The sequence below is a fragment of the Suncus etruscus genome, chromosome 5 (assembly GCF_024139225.1).
Source record: "Suncus etruscus isolate mSunEtr1 chromosome 5, mSunEtr1.pri.cur, whole genome shotgun sequence".
Taxonomy (NCBI): domain Eukaryota; kingdom Metazoa; phylum Chordata; class Mammalia; order Eulipotyphla; family Soricidae; genus Suncus; species Suncus etruscus.
The window spans coordinates 123,416,091-123,439,250 of NC_064852.1; the positions used below are offsets into that span (position 1 = coordinate 123,416,091).

The 23,160-nt window shown below is 39.5% G+C and overlaps 1 protein-coding gene across 1 annotated transcript in view; it reads left to right on the top strand.

The window, feature by feature from the left end:
• The window catches only part of HECW2 (HECT, C2 and WW domain containing E3 ubiquitin protein ligase 2), a 445,024-nt gene that overhangs the window by 293,841 nt on the left and 128,023 nt on the right, over nucleotides 1-23,160 (top strand). The window contains exons 6-10 of the mRNA XM_049773167.1: nucleotides 2,407-2,576; nucleotides 8,986-9,128; nucleotides 15,001-15,101; nucleotides 15,719-17,119; nucleotides 18,728-18,823. Of these exons, the coding sequence (XP_049629124.1) occupies nucleotides 2,407-2,576; nucleotides 8,986-9,128; nucleotides 15,001-15,101; nucleotides 15,719-17,119; nucleotides 18,728-18,823 (1,911 nt within the window). The remainder of the gene's footprint in view (nucleotides 1-2,406; nucleotides 2,577-8,985; nucleotides 9,129-15,000; nucleotides 15,102-15,718; nucleotides 17,120-18,727; nucleotides 18,824-23,160) is intronic.

Consider the following 23,160-nt stretch of genomic DNA (forward strand, 5'->3'; position numbering starts at 1 on the left):
TTTTGACATATTAAAGGCCCTTTCTTTTGTGTCTGTGCCAGTTATGAGTTATTAAAGAACCCTGTTCTATTTTTATCACATTTATCTAGGCTGCAATCTCTTGTCAGCTCTTGGGATGGTGAATATTCTCAGAGATTGTTCCCTGGAGATCAAGATTCTAAGGGTATCCCAGTGCCAGTTCTGTCTGAAGAAACGCTTTGTACTTCAGGAATAAATTTGCATAGGATGGCACTATGACCTTGTAATTTAGAGTCTCTGTAAAGAGTCTATTATTCAATTGATTAACTCATCTGATGATCTTTGAAGGTTCTGAAGCCATATACGTAATTCACATTTAAAACAGTATTGAGGAACTTCATAGGCTGTTCATAACTATACAGAGATATATAGAAGCTATCAAAGCTTCCAGAAGCTTTTAAGATCACTTAGTTCTCCATCTTTACCTAATTCACATAGTATTTGTAGAAAAGTTAAATATCAAGAGGGGCTAACTATATTACCTTTTAATTTGTGGAGTTGTCGGGTGCTCTAAGCAGTGCTCAAGGGACCACTTCCAGCAATTCTCAGCCATGGGGCCATACAGCTGAAACTCAGCCTGCAATTGGATGCTCTTCAGCTCCAGGTGGCCACAAATCCTGGGTCATACCAAGGACAGGCTCAGGAAGACCTATACATGCAACCCAACCATGTACCATCTCCCTGCCAAGCCCCAATTTCCTACCTTTTTAAATATCCCTTAACATGACCACTTTAAAAGTGTCCATTTCTTCACTAATCAGATTTTCTTTAGATCTTTCAGCCACTCACATCGTGCACATCAAAAACAAATGAGGGGCCGAAGAGATAGCATGGAGGCAGAGTGTTTGCCTTGCATGTAGAAGGATGGTGGTTCTAATCCCAGCATCCCATATGGTCCCCTGAGCCTGCCAGGAGAGATTTCTGAGTGTAGAGCCAGGAGTAATCCCTGAGCACTGCTGGGTATGACCCCCCAAAAAGCCCCCTCAAAACCCCAAACAAATGAATCAGCCAGGAGTTATGACATTATATATCTGTAACACTTTAACAGTCTCATTTCACAAATCTTTTGTTTTTGTTTTTGTTTAAAGGCCACACCCAGTAGCACTCAGAGATTACTCCTGGCTCTGTGCTCAGAAATTACTCCTGGCAGGCTCAGGGGTGACCATATGGGATGCTGGGCATCAAACTCAAGTTGACCATTTGTAAAGCAAACACCCTACATGCTGTGATATTGCTCTGGCCCCACATTGCACAAATCTTTGACGTGATTGATAGCCTTTACATTTCACAAATGTTTTTGTCTCTTTTTTCTCCCTTCCCATATATATATATATATATGGTGTTGGTAAAGCATTTGCTAGACTACAGTATTTTGCTTTATGCCATTGTCTGTAAGGAGACCTATCTACTGCAGTGTTTCGCAACTGTTTTCTGAGGGTCATCCCCTTCTAACTTCCTTCCCATGACCCCTGTACTGTTGATTGGCCTCCCAGTCTCATGCTGTGATCCCCTCGCATTAATGTACTTTACATCAATGGTCATCCTGACCCTCTTATGACCTTATTTATTTATTACATAAATAATATACATTATTTATTTGTGAAGACTTTCTCCCTCCCCCTCCTACCTACTGGCTCCCCAGACCCAATGCTTTGGACCACCCCGTTTATATATATATATTTTTCCCAATTTCCCCTTGAAAAATTCTGGAGGTCCACAGGAAACTATATGTCCCCTGGTTGAGAATTTCTCATCTTCTATTATCAATGATAAATAAGTTTCTTATTCTCACATAGATAAGACAGATAGATGATAGTGTGTTTAGCTATGCTACTATTGTACCACATTTATTTTATTTTATTTTATTTATTTGGTTTTTTTTTTTTTTTTTTTTTGGTTTTTGGGTCACACCCGGCATTGCTCAGGGGTTACTCCTGGCTCCATGCTCAGAAATTGCTCCTGGCAAGCTCAGGGGACCATATGGGATGCTGGAATTCAAACCACCAACCTTCTGCATGAAAGGCAAACGCCTTACCTCCATGCTATCTCTTCGGCCCCTATTTTATTTTTTTCATTTATTTTTCATATTAATAATTTTTATTTTGACCAAAGTGGATTACAAATCATTCACAGTAGTATTTCAGGTACATAGTGACATTGAATCAGGGGCATTCCCACCACCAATGTTGTCCTCCCTCCACCCTTGTTCCCAGCATGCATCCTATAATGCCCCTCCTTTGTACCACATTTTTTATTTGAGACCCTGATGTGGTTATTTAAGGAAAAAATGAGTTTGAGCTGCTTGTTCTAATCAGAATATATGATTCTTTCCTCCTTCTTCTTTTCTGTCACCCTACTTTCTCTCTCCCTCTGTCTCTCTCTTGAAAGATCTTAGGGCAGTTGGGCTAAAGAAAGGGATGTTCTTCAATCCTGACCCTTATCTGAAGATGTCCATTCAGCCAGGGAAGAAGAGCAGTTTTCCCAAATGTGCCCATCATGGGCAGGAGAGAAGGTCTACGATCATCAGTAACACCACCAATCCAATTTGGCACCGAGAGGTAAGAGTATCCTCCCAGGGTCTTCTGCATGACTGTCCAAAGACAGCCATATCCTCCTCTCTCCTCTGAACAAGGTTCCTTGAACTATTTATGGCAATGAGAGAGCTCATTGAGGTGTCTTAGGGATTTGTTACAAGCGCTAATGAGAAGGAGGTACCAGGCCAGGATATAGGGTATAAGGTGAGTCTTTCACCTTGAGTACATAACTGAAAGGAAATCAAAAGATTAAATAATAAAAAAATACATTTAAATTTAAAAATTTTACATAAAAATGCAATAAATTCCTTAGTAAAGACAGTATTCAAATATAGGTAAGTACAGGAACCATAACGTGTCTTGAAGACCTTTTTGGCACCTGAAGCAGAAGAATTCTTTTATACTGAAAATATTGATATTGATATTTTGATTCTGCTTAGATACAACACAAGATAAAAAAGTACTCTGTCTCTCTGGGCTTGAGTAGATATTTTACAAACTTCTGAATTGGGGTAAAGGAAGTGAACAGCTCAAGGTGCTGTCCTTCTGAGCAAAGGCAGATTGTTTCCATGGTATTTTAGACTTTCCCACAGCTACATAATGTTGTCAGTCATCTTAATGCATGATAGCTGTGAAATCAAGCCAAGGGCTTTCTTTTATTTTCTTTTTTGTTTGTTTGTTTTTGTTATTTTTGTTGCTGTTTGTTTTGGGGCCACACCCATTTGACCACTCAGGGGTTATTCCTGGCTATGTGCTCAGAAATCGCTCCTGGTTTGGGGGGACCATATGGGAGGCCAGGGGATTGAAACGCAGTACATCATTGGCTAGCGCTCGCAAGCAGATGTCTTACCTCTAGCGCCACTGCTCCAGCCCCATGCTAAGGGTTTTCTTATGAGAACTACTGAGAGTCAAAGAATGAGAGTCAAAGAAACATCACTTCTTTTTTTTTTTGGATTTTCGGGTCACACCCGTTTGATGCTCAGTGGTTACTCCTGGCTAAGTGCTCAGAAATTGCCCCTGGTTTGGGGGGACCATATGGGACGCCGGGGATCAAACCGCAGTCCTTCCTTGGCTAGCGTTCGCAAGGCAGACACCTTACCTCTAGCGCCACCTCACCGGCCCCGAAACATCACTTCTTATAGCTAGTGAACAAACATAAGTGCTCCTTCCATATCTCAGGTATCTGAAGCATATTTCACTCTGATAAACATAGGAGTTATATGGCTAAACAATCATTCCCTAAATATCTAATGACAGAACAGTGTCACACTGTTGCAGAAAATAGTCTATTGCAGAGAGAGAAAATTCAGGGAATTTTAGAGATAATTTTAAATTCCTAAACTATTTTTAGGAATTTTTAGAATAAGATGTGACTATTTGAGAGTTGTCAACACTACATAATGCTAGTTAGTTCTCCTAGTTAGTTCTTATGATTATTTAAAAGGGTGAGTTACCTATGTATACCTGATTTTAAAACTTCTTAGAATGACCTAGTAATAAATAACTGAAGGATAGTAGTTAATTAAAAATGGTCTCCTTATAGCTCTTGGAGAGGCATATATGAAATATGTAAAGATAATGACAGCAGCTTTATTTTCCTAACTTATATTTATAAAATTATTAATCATACATATCACCCATGATAAAATTACATAACTGGTGCAATTTATCATCTTTTCGTTTTGATGGAAAAGAAATTGAAACTTAAAGGGTGTTTTTGTAATTATCTCTATAGAAGCAAAAGCTAGTGCTTAAGCTCAATCTTCTTATTCTAAGGAATTGCTTTTTTCATTACATAAATTTCTTAACACCATGAACATTTGGAGAACTTTGTAATAATGTAATAAATTTAGTGCTCCCAGAGTTTAATGCAAGCACTATGCAAGTCACATAGTTACATTACATATATATATATATATATATATATATATATATATATATATATATATATTTTTATATATATATATATATATATATATATATATATATATATAGTCAGGGGCAAGAATAAAATGATTCAGGTTAGGTTCCAGGTTCTGTTGCTTCCTTATCTTGAGATTCTCATTCATTGTTAAAAAGAGAATTTTATTTTATTTATTTGGGGTTTTATTTAGTATATTGGGTTTAGGGGCCACACCAGCAGTGCACAGGGTTTACTTCTGGCTCTATGCTTAGGAATAACTCATAGCAGGCTCAGAAAACATCTAGGATACCTGAGATTTAAACCTGGTCAGCTATGTATAAGGCATTTGCCCTAACCACTTTACTATTGGTCTGACTCCCAGACTTTTTAAGTACTATATGTGAAATATTTATAAAAGAAAAAAAGAGGGGCCGAAGAGATAGCACAGTGCTAGGGCATTTGTCTTGTGAGCAGCTGATCCAGTACAGACCGTGGTTCGAATTCCTGCATCCTTTATAATCCCCTGAGCCTGCCAGAAGCTATTTCTGAGTGTACAGCCCGGAGTAACCCCTGAGTGTCGCCTGGTATGACTCACAAAGAAAAAAAAGACCCTCCCCAAAAAGTTATTTATTTTCTATATGCAACACAGTGACATTTTTAACAATACAACAGCACTTATCTGAGTCACTTTTGTTTTTCTAACCCAGAAGAAATGACCCTGTGTTCATTTTCAATTCAGTAATTTTCATTTAAAAATTGCTTTATTTTGCTCATTCTTTGAGCTTCCTCCACTAAGCTGCTTTCCTTCTCAGGAGCAGAAGGCTTGTATGGTGGGATTCCTTGCATGAATGCTGAATTTCCTGAATCCATTCTTGTACCTTTTCACTGTGTGGATTATTTCCTGCATCAACATTTGCTTCCAGACCCTCATCTCAGCAGTTCCTTGTTTTGTAGCTTGAATCAAAGTCAACCCTGACTTTCTCACACAGAGATACAGCTTTTGGGGGGTAGGTGGGGCTAGTGGGCCTCTCACCACTTTGTGACCTTTACAGGAATAACTAGGGCTTGATTTCTTGGGCTAACTCATAAATCAAAGGTATTTATTTTTATTTTTATTTTTTTCCTTCATAATTTGATTTAGGAGGGAGTTTGTATTATAAAATTGAGGGTTTTTTTTTTTTTTTTAATTTGGAGTTACAGCTCACGATGAAGGGTTGGACATTTTATGACTAAAACTCGATCAAGAACTTTGTAATTGTGGGGGGAAAACCCCAACTCTATAGAGTACAACTTTGTAAGCCACTGTGTTCAAATAAAGTAATTTTTAAAATTCTTAAATAAAAAGAACTCAATTAAATCCACTACGATCAAGTAGGTTTCATCCCAGGAATGCAAGGCTGGTTTAACATCCGTAAATCTATCAACATAATACACAACATCAATAACAAGAAAAATAAAAACCACATGATCATATCAATAGATGCAGAGAAAGCATTTGATAAGGTCCAACACCCATTCTTGATCAAAACTCTCAGCAAGATGGGAATGGAGGGAACCTTTCTCAATATAGTGAAGGCCATCTACCACAAGCCAGTGGCAAATATTATCCTCAATGGAGAAAAACTGAAAGCCTTCCCTCTAAATTCTGGCACAAGACAAGGCTGTCCTCTCTCACCACTCCTATTCAACATAGCACTGGAAGTACTTGCTATAGCGATTAGGCAAGAAAAGGATATCAAGGGAATCCAGATAGGAAAGGAAGAAGTCAAGCTCTCACTGTTTGCAGATGACATGATACTCTACTTAGAAAACCCTAAAGACTCTATCAAAAAGCTTCTAGAAACAATAGACTCATATAGCAAGGTGGCAGGCTACAAAATTAACACACAAAAATCAATGGCCTTTCTATATACCAATAGTAATAAGGATGAAATGGACATTAAGAAAACAACCCCATTCACAATAGTGCCACACAAACTCAAATATCTTGGAATCAACTTGACTAAATATGTGAAGGACCTATACAAAGAAAACTATAAAACTCTGCTCCAAGAAATAAGAGAGGACACACGGAAATGGAAACGCATACCCTGCTCATGGATTGGCAGGATTAACATCATCAAAATGTCAATACTCCCCAAGGCATTATACAGATTTAATGCCATCCCTCTAAAGATACCCATGACATTCTTCAAAGAAGTGGATCAGACACTTTTGAAATTCATTTGGAACAATAAACACCCTCGAATAGCTAAAGCAATCATTGGGAAAAAGAATATGGGAGGAATTACTTTTCCCAACTTTAAACTGTACTACAAAGCAACAGTTATCAAAACAGCATGGTATTGGAATAAGGATAGGTCCTCAGATCAGTGGAATAGGCTTGAATACTCAGAAAATGTTCCCCAGAGATACAACCATCTAATTTTTGATAAAGGAGCAGGAAATCCTAAATGGAGCAGGGAAAGCCTCTTCAACAAGTGGTGTTGGCACAATTGGATAGCCACTTGCAAAAAATTAAACTTAGACCCCCAGCTAACATCATGTACAAAGGTAAAATCCAAATGGATTAAAGACCTCGATATCAGCCCCAAAACCATAAGATATATAGAACAGCACATAGGCAAAACACTCCAGGACATTACAGGCATCTTCAAGGAGGAAACTGCACTCTCCAAGCAAGTGAAAGCAGAGATTAACAGATGGGAATATATTAAGCTGAGAAGCTTCTGCACCTCAAAGGAAATAGTGCCCAGGATACAAGAGCCACCCACTGAGTGGGAGAAACTATTCACCCAATACCCATCAGATAAGGGGCTAATCTCCAAAATATACAAGGCACTGACAGAACTTTACAAGAAAAAAACATCTAACCCCATCAAAAAATGGGGAGAAGAAATGAACAGACACTTTGACAAAGAAGAAATACACATGGCCAAAAGACACATGAAAAAATGTTCCACATCACTAATCATCAGGGAGATGCAAATCAAAACAACGATGAGATACCACCTCACACCCCAGAGAATGGCACACATCACAAAGAATGAGAATAAACAGTGTTGGCGGGGATGTGGAGAGAAAGGAACTCTTATCCACTGCTGGTGGGAATGCTGTCTAGTTCAACCTTTATGGAAAGCGATATGGAGATTCCTCCAAAAACTGGAAATCGAGCTCCCATACAATCCAGCTATACCACTCCTAGGAATATACCCTAGGAACACAAAAATACAATACAAAAACCCCTTCCTTACACCTATATTCATTGCAGCTCTATTTACCATAGCAAGACTCTGGAAACAACCAAGATGCCCTTCAACAGACGAATGGCTAAAGAAACTGTGGTACATATACACAATGGAATATTATGCAGCTGTCAGGAGAGATGAAGTCATGAAATTTTCCTATACATGGATGTACATGGAATCTATTATGCTGAGTAAAATAAGTCAGAGAGAGAGAGAAAAACGCAGAATGGTCTCACTCATCTATGGGTTTTAAGAAAAATGAAAGACACCCTTGTAATAATAATTTTCAGACACAAAAGAGAAAAGAGCTGGAAGTTCCAGCTCACCTCAGGAATCTCACCACAAAGAGTGATGAGTTTAGTTAGAGAAATAACTACATTTTGAACTGTCCTAATATTGAGAATGTATGAGGGAAATGTAGAGCCTGTTTAGGGTACAGGCGGGGGTTGGGTGGGGAGGAGGGAGATATGGGACTTGGGTGATGGGAATGTTGCACTGGTGATGGGTGGTGTTCCTTTTATGACTGAAACCCAAACACAATCATGTATGTAATCAAGGTGTTTAAATAAAAAAAAATTATGCAAAAAAAAATGGTTTACTTCCACCTCTGCTCAGGTAATCACTCTTGGCAGGGCTCAGGGACCCTATGTAGTATCAGGAATGGAACCCAGGTCCTTTGTGAGAAAAGTTGTTTTAATTGCTGTTATTAATCCCTGTTATTGAGTTCTTAGAATCTCCTTATTAGAGGAAATACATAGTATAAAAATAAAAAATAAAAAATTGCTTTATTGTAGTACTTATCAGGGATGCTTTAATATTTCATACTTGGTTTCTACTCTAAACACTAAGTAAAGGACTATTCGAACCAATTATATTTAATGTTAAAATCCCAAGGGCTTAGGAATTTAAAATTGCTGTTGATCAAATACAGACATAGTTAATTCTCATTCTCAACCATCCTGTAATGAGGAATCATCATATTTCAGAGTTAAGATAAAATTAATAGACTAATGGTTTCATGCATAATTTAGTGTTTGATTAGTGTCTCCGTAATCTGCCAACCAGGAATTTCTGAATGATCAGAGACGTTCTTCTTTATATAGACATTTGACTACAGCTTTTAAGTTTTGTTTTAGTCATTGTAAGGATTCCAAGTGAATAATGGATTATTAGTAATAGTACATGTTTTTGGCACGGACCTTATGTAATTAGGATTTTCTCTATTGATCCAAAGAAGCAACCTCACTTTCTTTTCTCAACATGCTATCTGTTTATATTTCAGAAATACTCCTTTTTTGCGCTGCTTACGGATGTTTTAGAAATTGAAATTAAAGACAAATTTGCCAAGAGTCGTCCTATTATCAAGCGTTTCCTGGGGAAACTGACCATCCCAGTCCAGCGACTGCTGGAGCGACAAGCCATCGGGTAATCAGCCCTTATTTCTAGAACCCTGTCCCAATTAGTTTGGGCAAAAACCACTGAAATCTTTGAAATCTCAGACTTTTCTTCCCAATAACAAGTGTTTACTTAATTCATTTAAAATCAATTAAAAGTGTTCTTATAATTCATTAAAAGGTCAAGGACGAAAAGTACTTTTTTCCGTTCTATTCTTTTTCCCTCTTGCTATCTATCTTTTTTTAAGATGTACCTGTCATTGGCATTTTAGCATCAAATGTCATAGTGCTTACTTTTATTTTTTCAGTTAATTAAAATCTCACCTTAAAAGCCTTTCCCCAGGGGCTAGGGGACATGGCTTGTGTGTAGAGGTGCAGAGGTCCTAGCTATCACATGGTTCCTTGAGGTCCACCTGGTGTTGTCCTTGTGTCCCCAAGAGTAACAAGACTTGTGCAGGCAGATTACCTAATCAACCAAGGATGGCTGATAGTAGTCTCTATATTCCCATATAGAGATTGTGCTATTTGCCAAAAAATGTTCCTCTTTTTTAAGGACCATTAAAACAAAATCTCAACTCTAAGGAGATGCTATAGCAGAGCAACTGGGCTTATACATCCACTTTAGGCAACTGATATATATGCTCATTGGGACTCATTAAAATGTCCTTTGATGCTTTTTTTCTTTGTATGAGCTTTTCTTGGAAATTTGTGAATAAAGTTTAGAAATCATAATATGCCTCCATTGCTTATTATAAATGGTGTTTTTTTTGTTTGTTTGTTTGTTTTTTTTTACATGGTAAGTAGCAGCAAACTCAATAACACAAATGCTTTCAGGTAAGCACAAAGGAGACATTTTTGGATGTGTCTTAATTGTAAGAGAAGGCGGTGATCATACAGAGATAAGACTAGATGTAGGAGTAGTGAGGAGGCAGAGGAGGAGGGGGAGTAGCAATACTAAGAGTGAGAGTAGCAAGAGTAGTGGCAGCAGGAGTAACAGTATAAGAAGTAGTGGTAGGAATTGTATTGTCTCAGATTCCCAGTCAGAGTAGAGGTAATCATAAACAGATAAAGCTGAAAGTTAGCACAGATACCTTACACACATCAGCTCAGCTCAGCCTCTATGGCAAGAAAATATCTCAGTTTAGAATTGAGGACTAGGAGACTAGCAAGCAAGTACTGGGGCGTGGATTTGAGTTCTGCCCAGTCTGCTCACAAATCCATGCTTCACCGGCACATACTTTAAGAAGAAATATCTTTCACTCTAATTAGTTGAAGAAGGTCAATTTTTCACCTTTACTCTGGAGCAAATTGACTGCTCTGTTTTGATGTTCATTTGGCATTATTTTTCTCATCTGAAAAGTAAGCTTCTAGAGAGGTCATCTTTATTGCTCCTCCATAATCTGAAGCCAGGAGACTGGTGGATTTTATTTCTCAGGTCAGCAAAGGCAATAGATTCAGTGCTTGAACTGCCTATGTGAAGTAGGAATACAATGTTGGAATTTTCAGTGTGGATTGTCTGACTTAAGCTGGGAATTCAGCGTAATTTTTTAGAATAGCCATTATTACATCTAGGAAATATATTCTTGGAGAGATTTTAAAAAACTCTTTTCTTGTTTACAAAAGTCAATTTTTCAAAGGGTAAAGGTTAACCATGGGAATATACTATTTAACATATAGTTTTAATTATATAATTTATATGACACTGGTAAAAGTGCCAATTTATATACCTTAATAAGTGATCAAGAAAAAATGGTCACTGTGTCAAACCATTGTTACTTGCAGGTCTTTTATTAAATTCTTTATGGAACTGGATATCTAGGCAATTGTATATCATGGATTCTTGTGTACCGAAAGAAAATTCAGAATGAATAATAAGTTATGATTATGAAATGCTCCTATATAAATACATAAAAAGCATTATGCCTGATACAGATTCTGAGGGATCTTCTTTATTAGATACAACTGATACAAAATATTTCTTTATTAGCAGTTAATATCTAATAAATATTGGTGATCTGATTACCATTTTCTATCAAGTAGTTTTATATATCTTACATAATGCCAGATTTTCATTTCTTATGGCAACTCCCTCAGTTGACATTTGACAACAGTATTTGCTTTTTCTGGAACTTTATTGGAGTGAGATCTTCTTCCTGCAGACATTTTTTCCAATATTTGTTTGAGTGTGACATTTTTCATAGTAACTTTCATTCTTTCCAAACAACACATTGTTTTCCCATGTTCTGTCAATTTCTTTTGATTATATTAATGAGAAAAACTTGTAGGTATTAAGAGTTCATTGGCACTTATTCTTCATAATAATGTGTTATAATCTTAGCCATTGTGCTGACACTCTGGCCCCTGATTTGGGAACCCCTAAATGATTTCTCCCAGGTGGAATACTTAACTGCCAATTATCAGTTTGGTTAATAAATGAAACTAACAGCTGTTAAAATTCTTTTCCCCCAAGAGTTTCACTTCATTTGATAATTAATATATTCAACAAATATGTGTGTATTTCTATGTTCATCTATAGACTTATTGAAATCCCACATTGAGCATTTTAAGATTGTCAGCAAAACAGACCCATGTTTTGTTATAAGGATATAAATTTCTTTTAATTTCTTCAAAACATTTATTGCTTTGCTACAATCCAACACTTATTTTTGTTTTTGGGTCACACCCAGTAATGCTTGGGGGTACTCCTGGCTCTATGCTCAGAAATCGCTGCTGGCAGGCTCAGGGACCATATGGGATGCCGGGATTGGAACCACTGACCTTCTGCATGCAAGGCAAATGCCTTACCTCCATGCTATCTCTCCGGCGCCAACAATCCAACACTTTAATAAAAAACATCAGTACTAACTCTTTATTCTTACTGTCCCAGGATAAAAATCAATTTATCAATTTATTTTTTAATAATAATAATAATAATAATAATAATAATAATAACAACAACAAATAGGAAGCTGTTATTAGACCAAAGCAGAATTTCCAAAGTGGTAAAGAAGGAATTATAATGTTGAAATTCTACAATATACATCCATGTAATTTACTACTAAGTTCATGCATTAGAGGACATTAGAAGACCATGTGCTGAGAAGACTGTGGTGAGGCGAAGAGATATTATGTAGAATAGAATCATTATAAGTGTATGATATATAAACATATCTAACATAATTATAATATCTAAGTTACAAGTGTTTATATCTCTTTACAAGACTCATGTTTAATAACCCTTTAACTAAGAAAATAAATGATAACAGTTACTTCAAGGTAGAGCATGAGTAAATTCTTACTAGTAATGTACATACAAGTACTGAAAGCATCTGAAGATCACTGAAAATGTACCTAAATGAGGTTATAGTATAACTGTCATTTGAACCTCCTGTATATAGTAGTTGTCTACAATGGGACGAGTTCCTTGTTCCATTTGCCACAGTTTCCTCTGAAGGAAGGAAAGAGATACCTTTAAGATGCCCTTCTACAGATGAATGGCTAAAGAAACTGTGATACATATACACAATGGAATATTATGCAGCTGTCAGGAGAGATGAAGTTATGAAATTTTTCTATACATGGATGTACATGAAATCTATTATGCTGAGTGAAATAAGTCAGAGGGAGATAGACAGAATAGTCTCAATCCTCTATGGGTTTAAAAAATTAATGACATTATATAATAAGGCCAATAACATTAGAGTTTAAGGCTAGAAAGACTGGCTCACAATATGAAGCTCATGCTGTTAGTGAAATAACTACACTAACAAATAGCATGAAAATGTTAATGAGTGAGAAAAGTAGAATGCCTGTCTAAATACAGGCAGGGTTGGGGGTCGTGAGAAGAGGGCACAGGTGGTGGGAAGGTTGCATTGGTGAAGGAGGGTGTTCTCTTTATGACTGAAACCAAACTACATAATTACAAATTATGTAATAATAAATTATGTAATGTAATTATTGCACTTAAATAAAGATTTGATATTTATATTAAAAAAGCTTACATCAGACACAGCACTTAATTTAGAGAAAGGAAATATTTGAAATTTTAAATAAAACAAATTATTTAATTGAACCACCATGAGACCATGAGATACACATGAGATTCATAATTGAATTTCACACAGTGTCCATTGTCGCACAATGACCGAGTTCTTGGTTCCTTCAGTAAGTCTTCTGGTGCACTTCAATACACTCCTTGTACACTCAGTGCACATTTCCCACCACCGGTGCCCCCAGTTTCCCTCCTGCCCTCCCTCCTGCCCTCTCCCCTCCCTGCCTCTATTGCAGATATTTTAAATATTTTCTCTTTTCTTTTATTTTTTATTTTAAGACACTGGATTGCAATAGTGTTACTGAAGGGGAAGAAAACACTTAAAAGCATAGTTCAGAAAAAAAAAATACTAGATCATTACTAGGAAAGTCAGAGATAAAATAGTCTCCTTGTTTTAAATTCTGAATCAGACTTTAGAGAGTGATCTGAATAGAACTTGTCCTTTACATTAAAGTGTTTTCTTTTACATTGATAACATCTATTTTGAATTGAATGGTAGAGGCAGAGAACAAACAACCTTATGCAGGTTATGCACTTCAAGGAGTTGCCCAGAGGCTCCAAACTACTCAGTGCTGGTTTCTAGGTAGGACCTTGGGTTTTTCCTTCCCTAGTCACCACTAGAGGGCAGTGTGAGAACAAAGATAATAAGATTTTGCTTACTCCTCTGGTTATGATCTTATGAAAAATCATCATGAAAGTTGCTTGAATAGGAGAAAATGGTATACTTTTTATTGTTTCTCTTGACTTTAATAAGCAAATAGGATTAGAAAAAGAACCATCATTGACCTGGCTAGTTGCCTGAATCTGGGACCAAGTTCTTGATCTCCTCTAAAAGTCTCCTAGTGTAGCTCAGGATACTATGACTACAGTCCCTCTCACTTCTCTAACTAGTGTGGCTTAGCAGCCCATGACAATTTCAGTGAAGCCAAACTGGTGCAGTCTTTCTTCCAGGTGAAAACATCAGCCTGCTTCATAGCTGATGAAGGAGACATTCAGTGATCCTCTCCTCCAACTCAAGTGACCTGCAGCTATTTCATGCTTCTCTCTGTCTCTCTGTCTCTGTCTCTGTCTCTGTCTCTGTCTCTGTCTCTCTGTCTCTCTCTGTCTGTCTCTCTCTGTCTGTCTGTCTGTCTCTCTCTCTTTCTTACCTCCTCTTTCCTCCTTCTATAGAGCACAGCAGACCTGCCAGAGTCAGAAATTATCTAAAATTTAAGCCTTTTCACAACTACTCGATGACTCTTACCCTGGTCTTACTTAGCAGTAAGGAAACAAATCAGAGGTTTTTATATATTTATAAATATATGTGAAATAATAGCTGTATTCATTTTAAATTTTTCTAGCAATTTTTTTTGTAAAATTTACTCTTAGGTAGAGAAATAGAGCTGAGTGATTGCCTTGCATGGGTTTGATTCCTTGCATAACAGAAAAATAATATTTTTTACATTTTCCCTGGGTTTATAAGTGTATATGTTGCAAATGAATGATCCCACATAGGATTCCAAATGGCATTGAGATTTTATTAAATTTTTTTTAATATTTGCTCAGAAGAGTTTTTTTTTAATTGAGGTGCATTAGGTTTTTATCAAGGTATATGCTTCAGGCATTATTTTCAAAGTAACTGTGAAAATATGTTGTTTTATTCTTCCCACCACCCATGCACCATTATCCCTCACTACTATCTCTGAGCCTCCTCTGTCTTTTGATTGCACCCCACCTCTTAGAGTTTCATTTTTTCTGAGTCTGAATGTATTAGGAAGAGTGAGTATATAGGATTGGGTGGGAGGTAGACTGGAAGAAGACAAAGATTGATACCCATGTCGTAAAGATGAAAGAATCCTTTTTCCTCTTGCAGTGATCAAATGCTCAGCTACAACCTTGGCAGAAGGCTTCCTGCGGACCATGTGAGTGGGTACCTCCAATTTAAAGTGGAGGTTACATCCTCTGTGCATGAAGGTGAGTCATCCAGATACCTCTAGCTCCATAGGAAAAACAGGTCATGTCTCACATAATTGTCAGTTTGCATTTGAATAGAATTTAATGTGTCCTGCTCTGAAAATAAAAGCACTGTCACTGATTAACTGATGACAGTTTCTATGCAGCTAGGAGAGTCTAGCAAAATCCCCATATACATAAGACTGCACTTGCGAATAGAATTTCTGGCAGGCGTAGACACGCCTGCCTCCTACATTAACCTGAACATCACTGTATCATGTAGGAAGGAATCAGCGTTGAGTCTTAGTGAGTTATCATACACTAAAGAGCCTCTGAGTTGGAGCATTTGGGTAGGGCATTTGTCTTGCTTGCAGCTAGCTTGAGTTCGATCCCTGCCATCCTATATGGTCTCCTGAGCCTGCCAGGAGTGATTTCTGAGCACAGAGCCAGGAGTATCTGCTGAGTGTCTCCAGGTATAGTCCGTAAAATAAATAAATAAACAAACAAACAAATAAATAAATAAAAATAAAACAAAACAAAAAAGCTTCTGTGATCAGAGTTAAGTCTTTCAACTATAGGACATTAAAAGTTAATTCCTTATGCCTCCTTGGTTTTTTAAAAGCTCTTTTCTCCTGCAGATGCATCTCCTGAAGCTGTAGGCACCATTCTTGGAGTTAATTCTGTGAATGGAGACCTGGGGAGTCCTTCAGATGAGGAAGACATGCCAGGGGGCCATCACGATGGTCCTTTGTGTGCCAACGGCCCCGTTTCTGAGGACAGCGCTGCAGAGGTCACCCCCAAACATTCTTTCAGGACTAGCTCTACTCTGGAAATGGACACCGAGGAGCTGACCTCCACTTCGTCCAGGACCTCACCTCCCCGAGGGCGCCAGGATTCCCTCAATGATTATTTAGATGCCATTGACCACGGCGGCCGCTGCTCCAGGCCGGGGCCAGCTCCCTGCTCCGAAAGGTCCATGGGTGCCTCCCCAAAACTCAGGAGTAGTTTCCCCACGGACACCAGACTCAATGCTATGCTGCACATTGACTCCGATGAAGAGGACCATGAGTTCCAGCAAGACCTGGGCTACACATCTTCCTTGGAGGAAGACGGAGGCTTGATCATGTCCAGCAGGGCCTCGAGAGCGGACGACGGGAGCCTGACATCCCAGTTGAAGCCAGAAGACAACACTGTGGAGATGGAAGAAGCCACCTCCCTCAATGAAGCCACCTCTTTCGAGGAGAAGCCCGAAAATCCCCCAGATCTTGCAGAGGGCTCCCTACCACCTGCCTCGGCCTCAGGGGAAGGTGAACAGGATCCAGAGTGTCAACCGAGCACCGGCCAGGCCAGTGCAGAGGTGGGCAGCTGTCAGGAGGTGGAACAACCCACCAGTGGGGCGGACACAGGAACCTCGGACACGTCGGGGGGCAGCAGAAGGGCCACCAGTGAGACAGAGTCCATGGACCAAGGTTCTGAGCCTTCCCAGGTGTCCTCAGAAACAGAGCCCAGTGACCCTGCCCGGACAGAGAGCGTGAGTGAGGCCAGCACTAGGCCCGAGGGCGAGAGTGACCTGGAAGGGGCCGACAGTTCATGCAATGAGAGTGTCACCACGCAGCTGTCATCGGTGGAGACCCGCTGCTCTTCCATGGAGAGTGCCCGGTTCCCCGAGACTCCGGCCTTCTCTTCCCAGGAGGAGGAGGAAGGAGCCTGTGCAGCCCCCGAGCCCCCCAGCAGCGAGCCTGCCCCAGGGTCTCAGGACTCTCTTTGCACTCCTGGCTCCTTACCTGCGGTGCAGATGCCCCTGGGAGAGGAAGAAGAGCCTGGGACAGAGTCAAGCTCAGTGCCTGAGCAGGAGGAGTTGGGGGACGTCTGGCAGAGAAGGGGCAGCCTGGAGGGTGCCACTGCCACTGCCCCTGCTGCCACTGCTGCTGCTGCTGCCGCTGCCGCTGAGACTCAGCCCCAGGAGGAGGAAGACACTGGGGAGGCCCAAGGGGCTTGTGAAGGGGCCACTGCGCAGGAGGAAGAGGGTGCCACTGGAGGTAGGACTTGACAGCCGCAGGGCCCTGAGCTCAGAACTCCCTGCCCAGAGGTCTGTGGTTGATATTCCAGTCTCAGCTGCAATCAAGGGTTTGGTTTTTATTTTTTTTTTAAATTTTTTTATTGCCCCTGAATATCTCATCATCGAAATGAATCAGACTATGTATTACCTCTGAAATACCGTATTTTCTGGCGTATAAGACGACTGGGCATATAGACGACCCCCTAATTTTGCAGTTAAAACATAGGTTTAGGTTATATGGAACTGTATGTACCACAGTGAGCCAATCACAACAAGCAAAGGTTCAAAGGTTATACTGTAATAGACTTCCTCTCTGACTCTGGCCAATCTGAGCAGGCTTTTGACAGTGTAGATTCGGGTCCAGAACACTGTCTAATTTGCATGCATAAAAAGCCTGCTTGGATTGGCTGAGTTAGAGAGGCGGCCCGAGCACTCTTGCAGTGATTGGTCCCTTATCATAGGCACCTTTTCTTGCAATTCCCTGTTAGTGATCAGTTAATCTCCCCCACTACATGAACCAAACAACACCCCATCTTCGGACCCTAGCATTGAACCACCAACACGGTTAGCTGGGTTTTGCCAGAAGTGGCCCCCAGATCTCCTGAGTACTGTTATGGAGCCCCCAAGAAAGAGATTTGGAAACTTTGCAGCCTGATTTTTTTGTTTGTTTGTTTCATTTAGCGGCATATTGAAACATTTTTTGGGATATACTCGGCGTATAAGACGACACCCGATCGATCGGTTGACTTTTTTTTTGTTTCAAAAGTCATTTCATATGCCGGAAAAATACGGTAGCAGCCTTCAGAGTTAGATTCTAGTTTCTAGATATAGAACCAAACAGTCCAGTCCGGGTTATGTCGAGAGTTTGGGGGAAAGGTTGTCAGAGCTGTCTAGTTACCTTCTTCCAGGTATAAAATGTGCCACATGGAAGGGTCAAATGTGCTTTCCATTCAGTGTGATATTTTTGTGTTCTGGAATGTAAGAATTGGTGACTAAGCTGGGCGATGCTTTCTGGCAATTGAAGGACAAGCTGATTCTGTGTTTGAGGATGCAAATTTACTCCTAAAGGAGATTGTCAGTGAAGGTGACTTGGTAGAAGGATTCCTTTAAACTGCCTTATTATACATTCTATATATATACATAATAGATGCAGATTCAAAAGTCTATAATAATTTTGTGTCTAAATAGCAAACACCAAGAAATATGAATGATTTGCTTTGTGATGAACCTTCCTACCTAAAGTCTTTCCTCTTCTTACCTTTCCTATGTATCCTATGTGTGTGTTTTGGTGTGCATTTGATCCTGTGACCATTAAGTCCCCCTAAATTTATGCATGACCAGGACAGTCAGCAAGAACAAAGAATGAAAATGGAAAGGGGCATCTCTCCTCTCGTCTAGTTTCACGCTCAGCATTCATCATGCACTAATTTTGGTTTCTCAGTCTAATATGGTAAATGAGAGTAAAGAGAAGTTCCAGGTTTATGTTAGGCTGTTGTTGTTGTTATCATCATCATCATCATTATTATTACTCTAGAAACTGAACAAAGGAGACAGTAGGACTAGGGTAACCTTTTCTCTTTGATTTTAGGTTCTCAGGCCAATGGTCATCAGCCACTGCGGTCTCTGCCCTCAGTGCGCCAAGATGTCAGCCGGTACCAGCGGGTGGACGAGGCTCTCCCACCAAGTAAGAACCAGTGATGAAGGGGCTCCCCTTATCCAGAAAGTGCAAGCATGCCCTTCGACCTGTTCCACAGGTCCTGGAAGATGCATGTCTGGTCCTTGGAAATGGTCTGCAATCTGTCCCTGATAGAGCAGCTTTTGTGTGGAAAGTTCTAAGCTGCTGACGTGTCTCTCTCACTATTCTGTCAAACGGAAGAACTGTATATGACAGTGTGTTTTGGGGATGATGGCATGTGATTACAATGCTCACTGTATAAATACTATAACTGGAAATATAAATCCACATATTTTGTTTTGTTTTTAATATTATCTTTATTTAAGCACCTTGATTACAAACATGTTTGTAGTTGGGTTTTAGTCATAAAAAGAACACCCCACTTCACCAGTGCAACATTTCCATCACCAATGTCCCCAATCTCCCTCCCCCACCCCCACACTGCCTGTATTTGAGACAGGCATTCTACTTTTCTTTTTTTTTTTTTTGTTTTTTTTGTTTTTGTTTTTGGGCCACACCCGGTGACGCTCAGGGGTTACTCCTGGCTATGCACTCAGAAGTCGCTCCTGGCTTGGGGGACCATATGGGACGCCGGGGGATCGAACCTCGGTCTGTCCTAGGCTAGCTCAGGCAAGGCAGGCACCTTACCTCTAGCGCCACCGCCCGGCCCCGCATTCTACTTTTCTTACTCTACTTCTCTAACATATTTTTGACAATTAAGTGTATGGTAGAATTTTTTTCAATTATTATTACTGGTATCTTGGATTTTAGTAATAGACACATTTGTAGATTTTTTAGAAGTCTTGCTCTCTGTAAGATGCTGCCTTTTTTTAAAATTTGTTTCTGGGGCTGGAGCGATAGTACAGTGGTAAAGTGTTTGCCTTGCACGTGGCCAATGTAGAATAGATCCTGGTTTGAATCCCAGCATCCCATATGGTCCCCAAAGCCTGCCAGGAGTGACTTCTGAGCATAAAGCCAGGAGTAACTCCTGTGCACTGCCAGGTGTGACCCAAAAACCAAAAATAAATAAATAAATAAATAAAAAATTTGTTTTCAGCATTTAAGATCATTAAATATAAGGTTCAGATGTTTTATCTTAGGAATAGACAGAGTTTTATTAATTTTAGGAAAGTTAGTCTGTCATTTATTTAGAGCATGGTAATTATCTGAATTTGGAAAGATGTTTCTTTTACTTTTTAAGAAACATATGGAATATTAATAAAACATAATATGAGACTAATACCCAAAGACAATAGAAATATTGGGTGGGAAATGCAGTGATGACAGAGACCGAACCATTATGACAATAATAGTTGGGAGGTGATCACTCTGGACAAAAATTGGGAGTTGAAAGGAAGTAGAAGAAGTAGAAAAGAAGAAAGGAAGAGGAGGTGGAGGAGGAGGAGAGAAGAGGAAAGAAGGAGGTAGAGGGGAGAGAGGAGAGACAGATGAGAGGAGAGAAAGACAGAAATAGAGGTTTCGAAGGGAGGGTGCCATTGGGTCAATGAGAGGGTAACGAAAAATTTGTGGCAAGAAATGAATACTGGTAAAGGGTGTAGGAACATTCATTGTATGATCAAAATGTAACTATCAACAAACTTTATAAATCAGTATATCACAGTGATTAATTATTTAAAAATATGAAACATGGGGGCTGGAGAGATAGCATGGAGGTAAAGCATTTGCCTTGCATGCAGAAAGACGGTGGTTTGAATCCCGGCATCCCATATGTTCCCCTGAGCCTGCCAGGAGTGATTTCTTAGCATAGAGCCAGGAGTAACTCCTGAGCGCTGCCGGATGTGACCCAAAAACTAAAATAAAAAAAAAAAAGGAAGAAACATGTAGCAGTAGAGAGAGTGGAAGACTGAGGAATGGATGCTGGGCAATAGCTCTACAACCTGTATTAGAAGGCCTGAGTGATACCCAGGGTGCATAGTAATTTGGACAGAATTTACACTCAACTAAATTTCTAAGCTCCCTTAAAGCAACAGTACTGTCTTGTGAAGCAGTGCATCTTGATACATAAAAATAAAATCCAGAGAATACTATTCATATAACCACATTAAAATGCATTTTTCTGCTTCACTGTTTCCCTTCCACCCTATTTACCATCTGATATGTGATCATGATAAGAAACTAGAAACTGAACTGTAAAGTTGCTTCAGCTAGTTCTTCATTAGCTTTGCTTTCCACCAAAATATTGATTTTGTGAGTGTTGAAATTTAGGGTAACCTGATGAAGGATTTAGGTTTCTGGCCAATACAGATAATTAGGTTTCTGGCCAGTTGTCCAGATAATTAGGTTTCAACAGTCTCACCTGGAATCATCTTCGGAAGGGACCAGCACTGTTCCTACTAGAATCCAAGTTACCCATCAGACCCAAGAATTAGGATTATCAAACCATCTACCAAATGGATTTTCAATTTGTGGGTTCCTGGAGAAAGTATTTTTTTTTTTTTGGGCCACACCCGGTAATGCTCAGGGGTTACTCCTGGCTATGTGCTCAGAAGTTGCTCCTGGCTTGGGGGACCATATGGGACACCGGGGGATCGAACCACGGTCCGTCCAAGGCTAGCGCAGGCAAGGCAGGCACCTTACCTTTAGCGCCACCGCCCGGCCCCGAGAAAGTATTTTTTTAATGGGTTTCTTCTCACATCTTTGGTTTTCTTCTCACTAGCTTTGGTAGCTAGAATGAGGAAAGACCTTTCAGAATCTGATGAAGGCAGTAGAGGCACAAGTGGCAGGGTGTTTGCCTTGCACGAGTGACCTAGGACGAACCTCGGTTAGATCCCCTGGTGTCCCATGTGGTTCCCCAAGCCAGGAGCGATTTCTGAGTGCATAGCTAGGAGTAACCCCTGAGCATCACTGGGTGTGGCCCCAAACCCCCCTCCCCCACCAAAAAAAAAGAAATTGATGAGTGAGTTATTGGATGTGTACATGCAGGAAGGTGAAGTGAGCCCCTCCCTCCTTACCCAGAACCCTTAGCCCTTTCCCAAGACCCTCTAGCAACCCTATTACCAAAAAGGCCATTTTTTAATTCTAACCAGTTTATTGGCACTAGTTGCAACTTTAGGACTATAAATAGAATAGCTCTTTGTTGATAATATTATCAGAAAAACAGTTTTTTTTTAAATGTCTCTGGGGATTTGGTTCACTGGTAAAGTATGAGACCTGGATTCGATCCCTGGATCATAAAATGTTTCTAAAAGTAATTTTTTTTTTACCCACAAGGAATATATTAGCATCCTTTTAATTTGGGAGGTGAAAAAATTTCCAGTTTATACCAGTAGAAGACACTTAATTCTTTTATAAAATAGTAACCTAAGCATATTCACTATTTTAATTTGATGATGGAATAAAAGTTTTTCATCAGGAGTGTGCTGAGATGCTAAGTGATTAGTTTGGATGAGTGCTGATACAATAACTAAATGGTATTAATTAGAGTTTGTTAAAATTTTCGCTTTTGGGAACCAGAGTGATCATCCAGTGGGAAAGGTGCATGCCTTGCATATAAGTGAGTGGGTCTGGCCTCTCTATTCCATATGGCCCACTGAGCTCCACCAAGAGTGATTTCTGAGTGCAGGGCCAGAGCAAACCTAATCACTGCTGAGTGTGGTACCCCTAATTGTTCACTTTCCCTTTTTATTTATTTATTTATTTATTTATTTTTTTGTTTTGTTTTTGGGTCACACCCGGCAGTGCTCAGGGGTTCCTCCTGGCTGTCTGCTCAGAAATAGCTCCTGGCAGGCACGGGGGACCATATGGGACACCGGGATTCGAACCAACCAGCTTTGGTCCTGAATCGGCTGCTTGCAAGGCAAACACCGCTGTGCTATCTCTCCGGGCCCCCACTTTCCCTTTTTAAAAGTCATGTATGTAGAGTATTCCTTTGCCACTCAGAAGAACAATAAAAATTTTAAACATTTGTCAAAAATTGAACAAGATTGTCATAATTATGTTATATCTATAGAACACTGAGGAAATAAGCTTCTTTATTGTTTACTTTTGGGAGAAAAGTTTAGAGTCAGAAAAGGAAAAAAAATAGGTAGTATATATAGTTAGAGATAAAATGAATGATAAAAACCAGGAGAAAATTTTAGGAGAGCTTTACTTATCTGCATATATAAATGAACGGTAATTGGAATTTCAGGGACCAGCATAGGAACATCGTGGATAAGTGGCATCCCTCTGCATTATTTGGGTATCAGATATTTGATATCTATTAATATTTTGGTATCTATATTTGGTATATGTTTCTAAAGATAAGTAATATTCCAATGCACTTATCTTTGAATGGATCACAGAGAGAATAAATTTTAGGTTTGAAAAGAAGTATTTGGCATTTA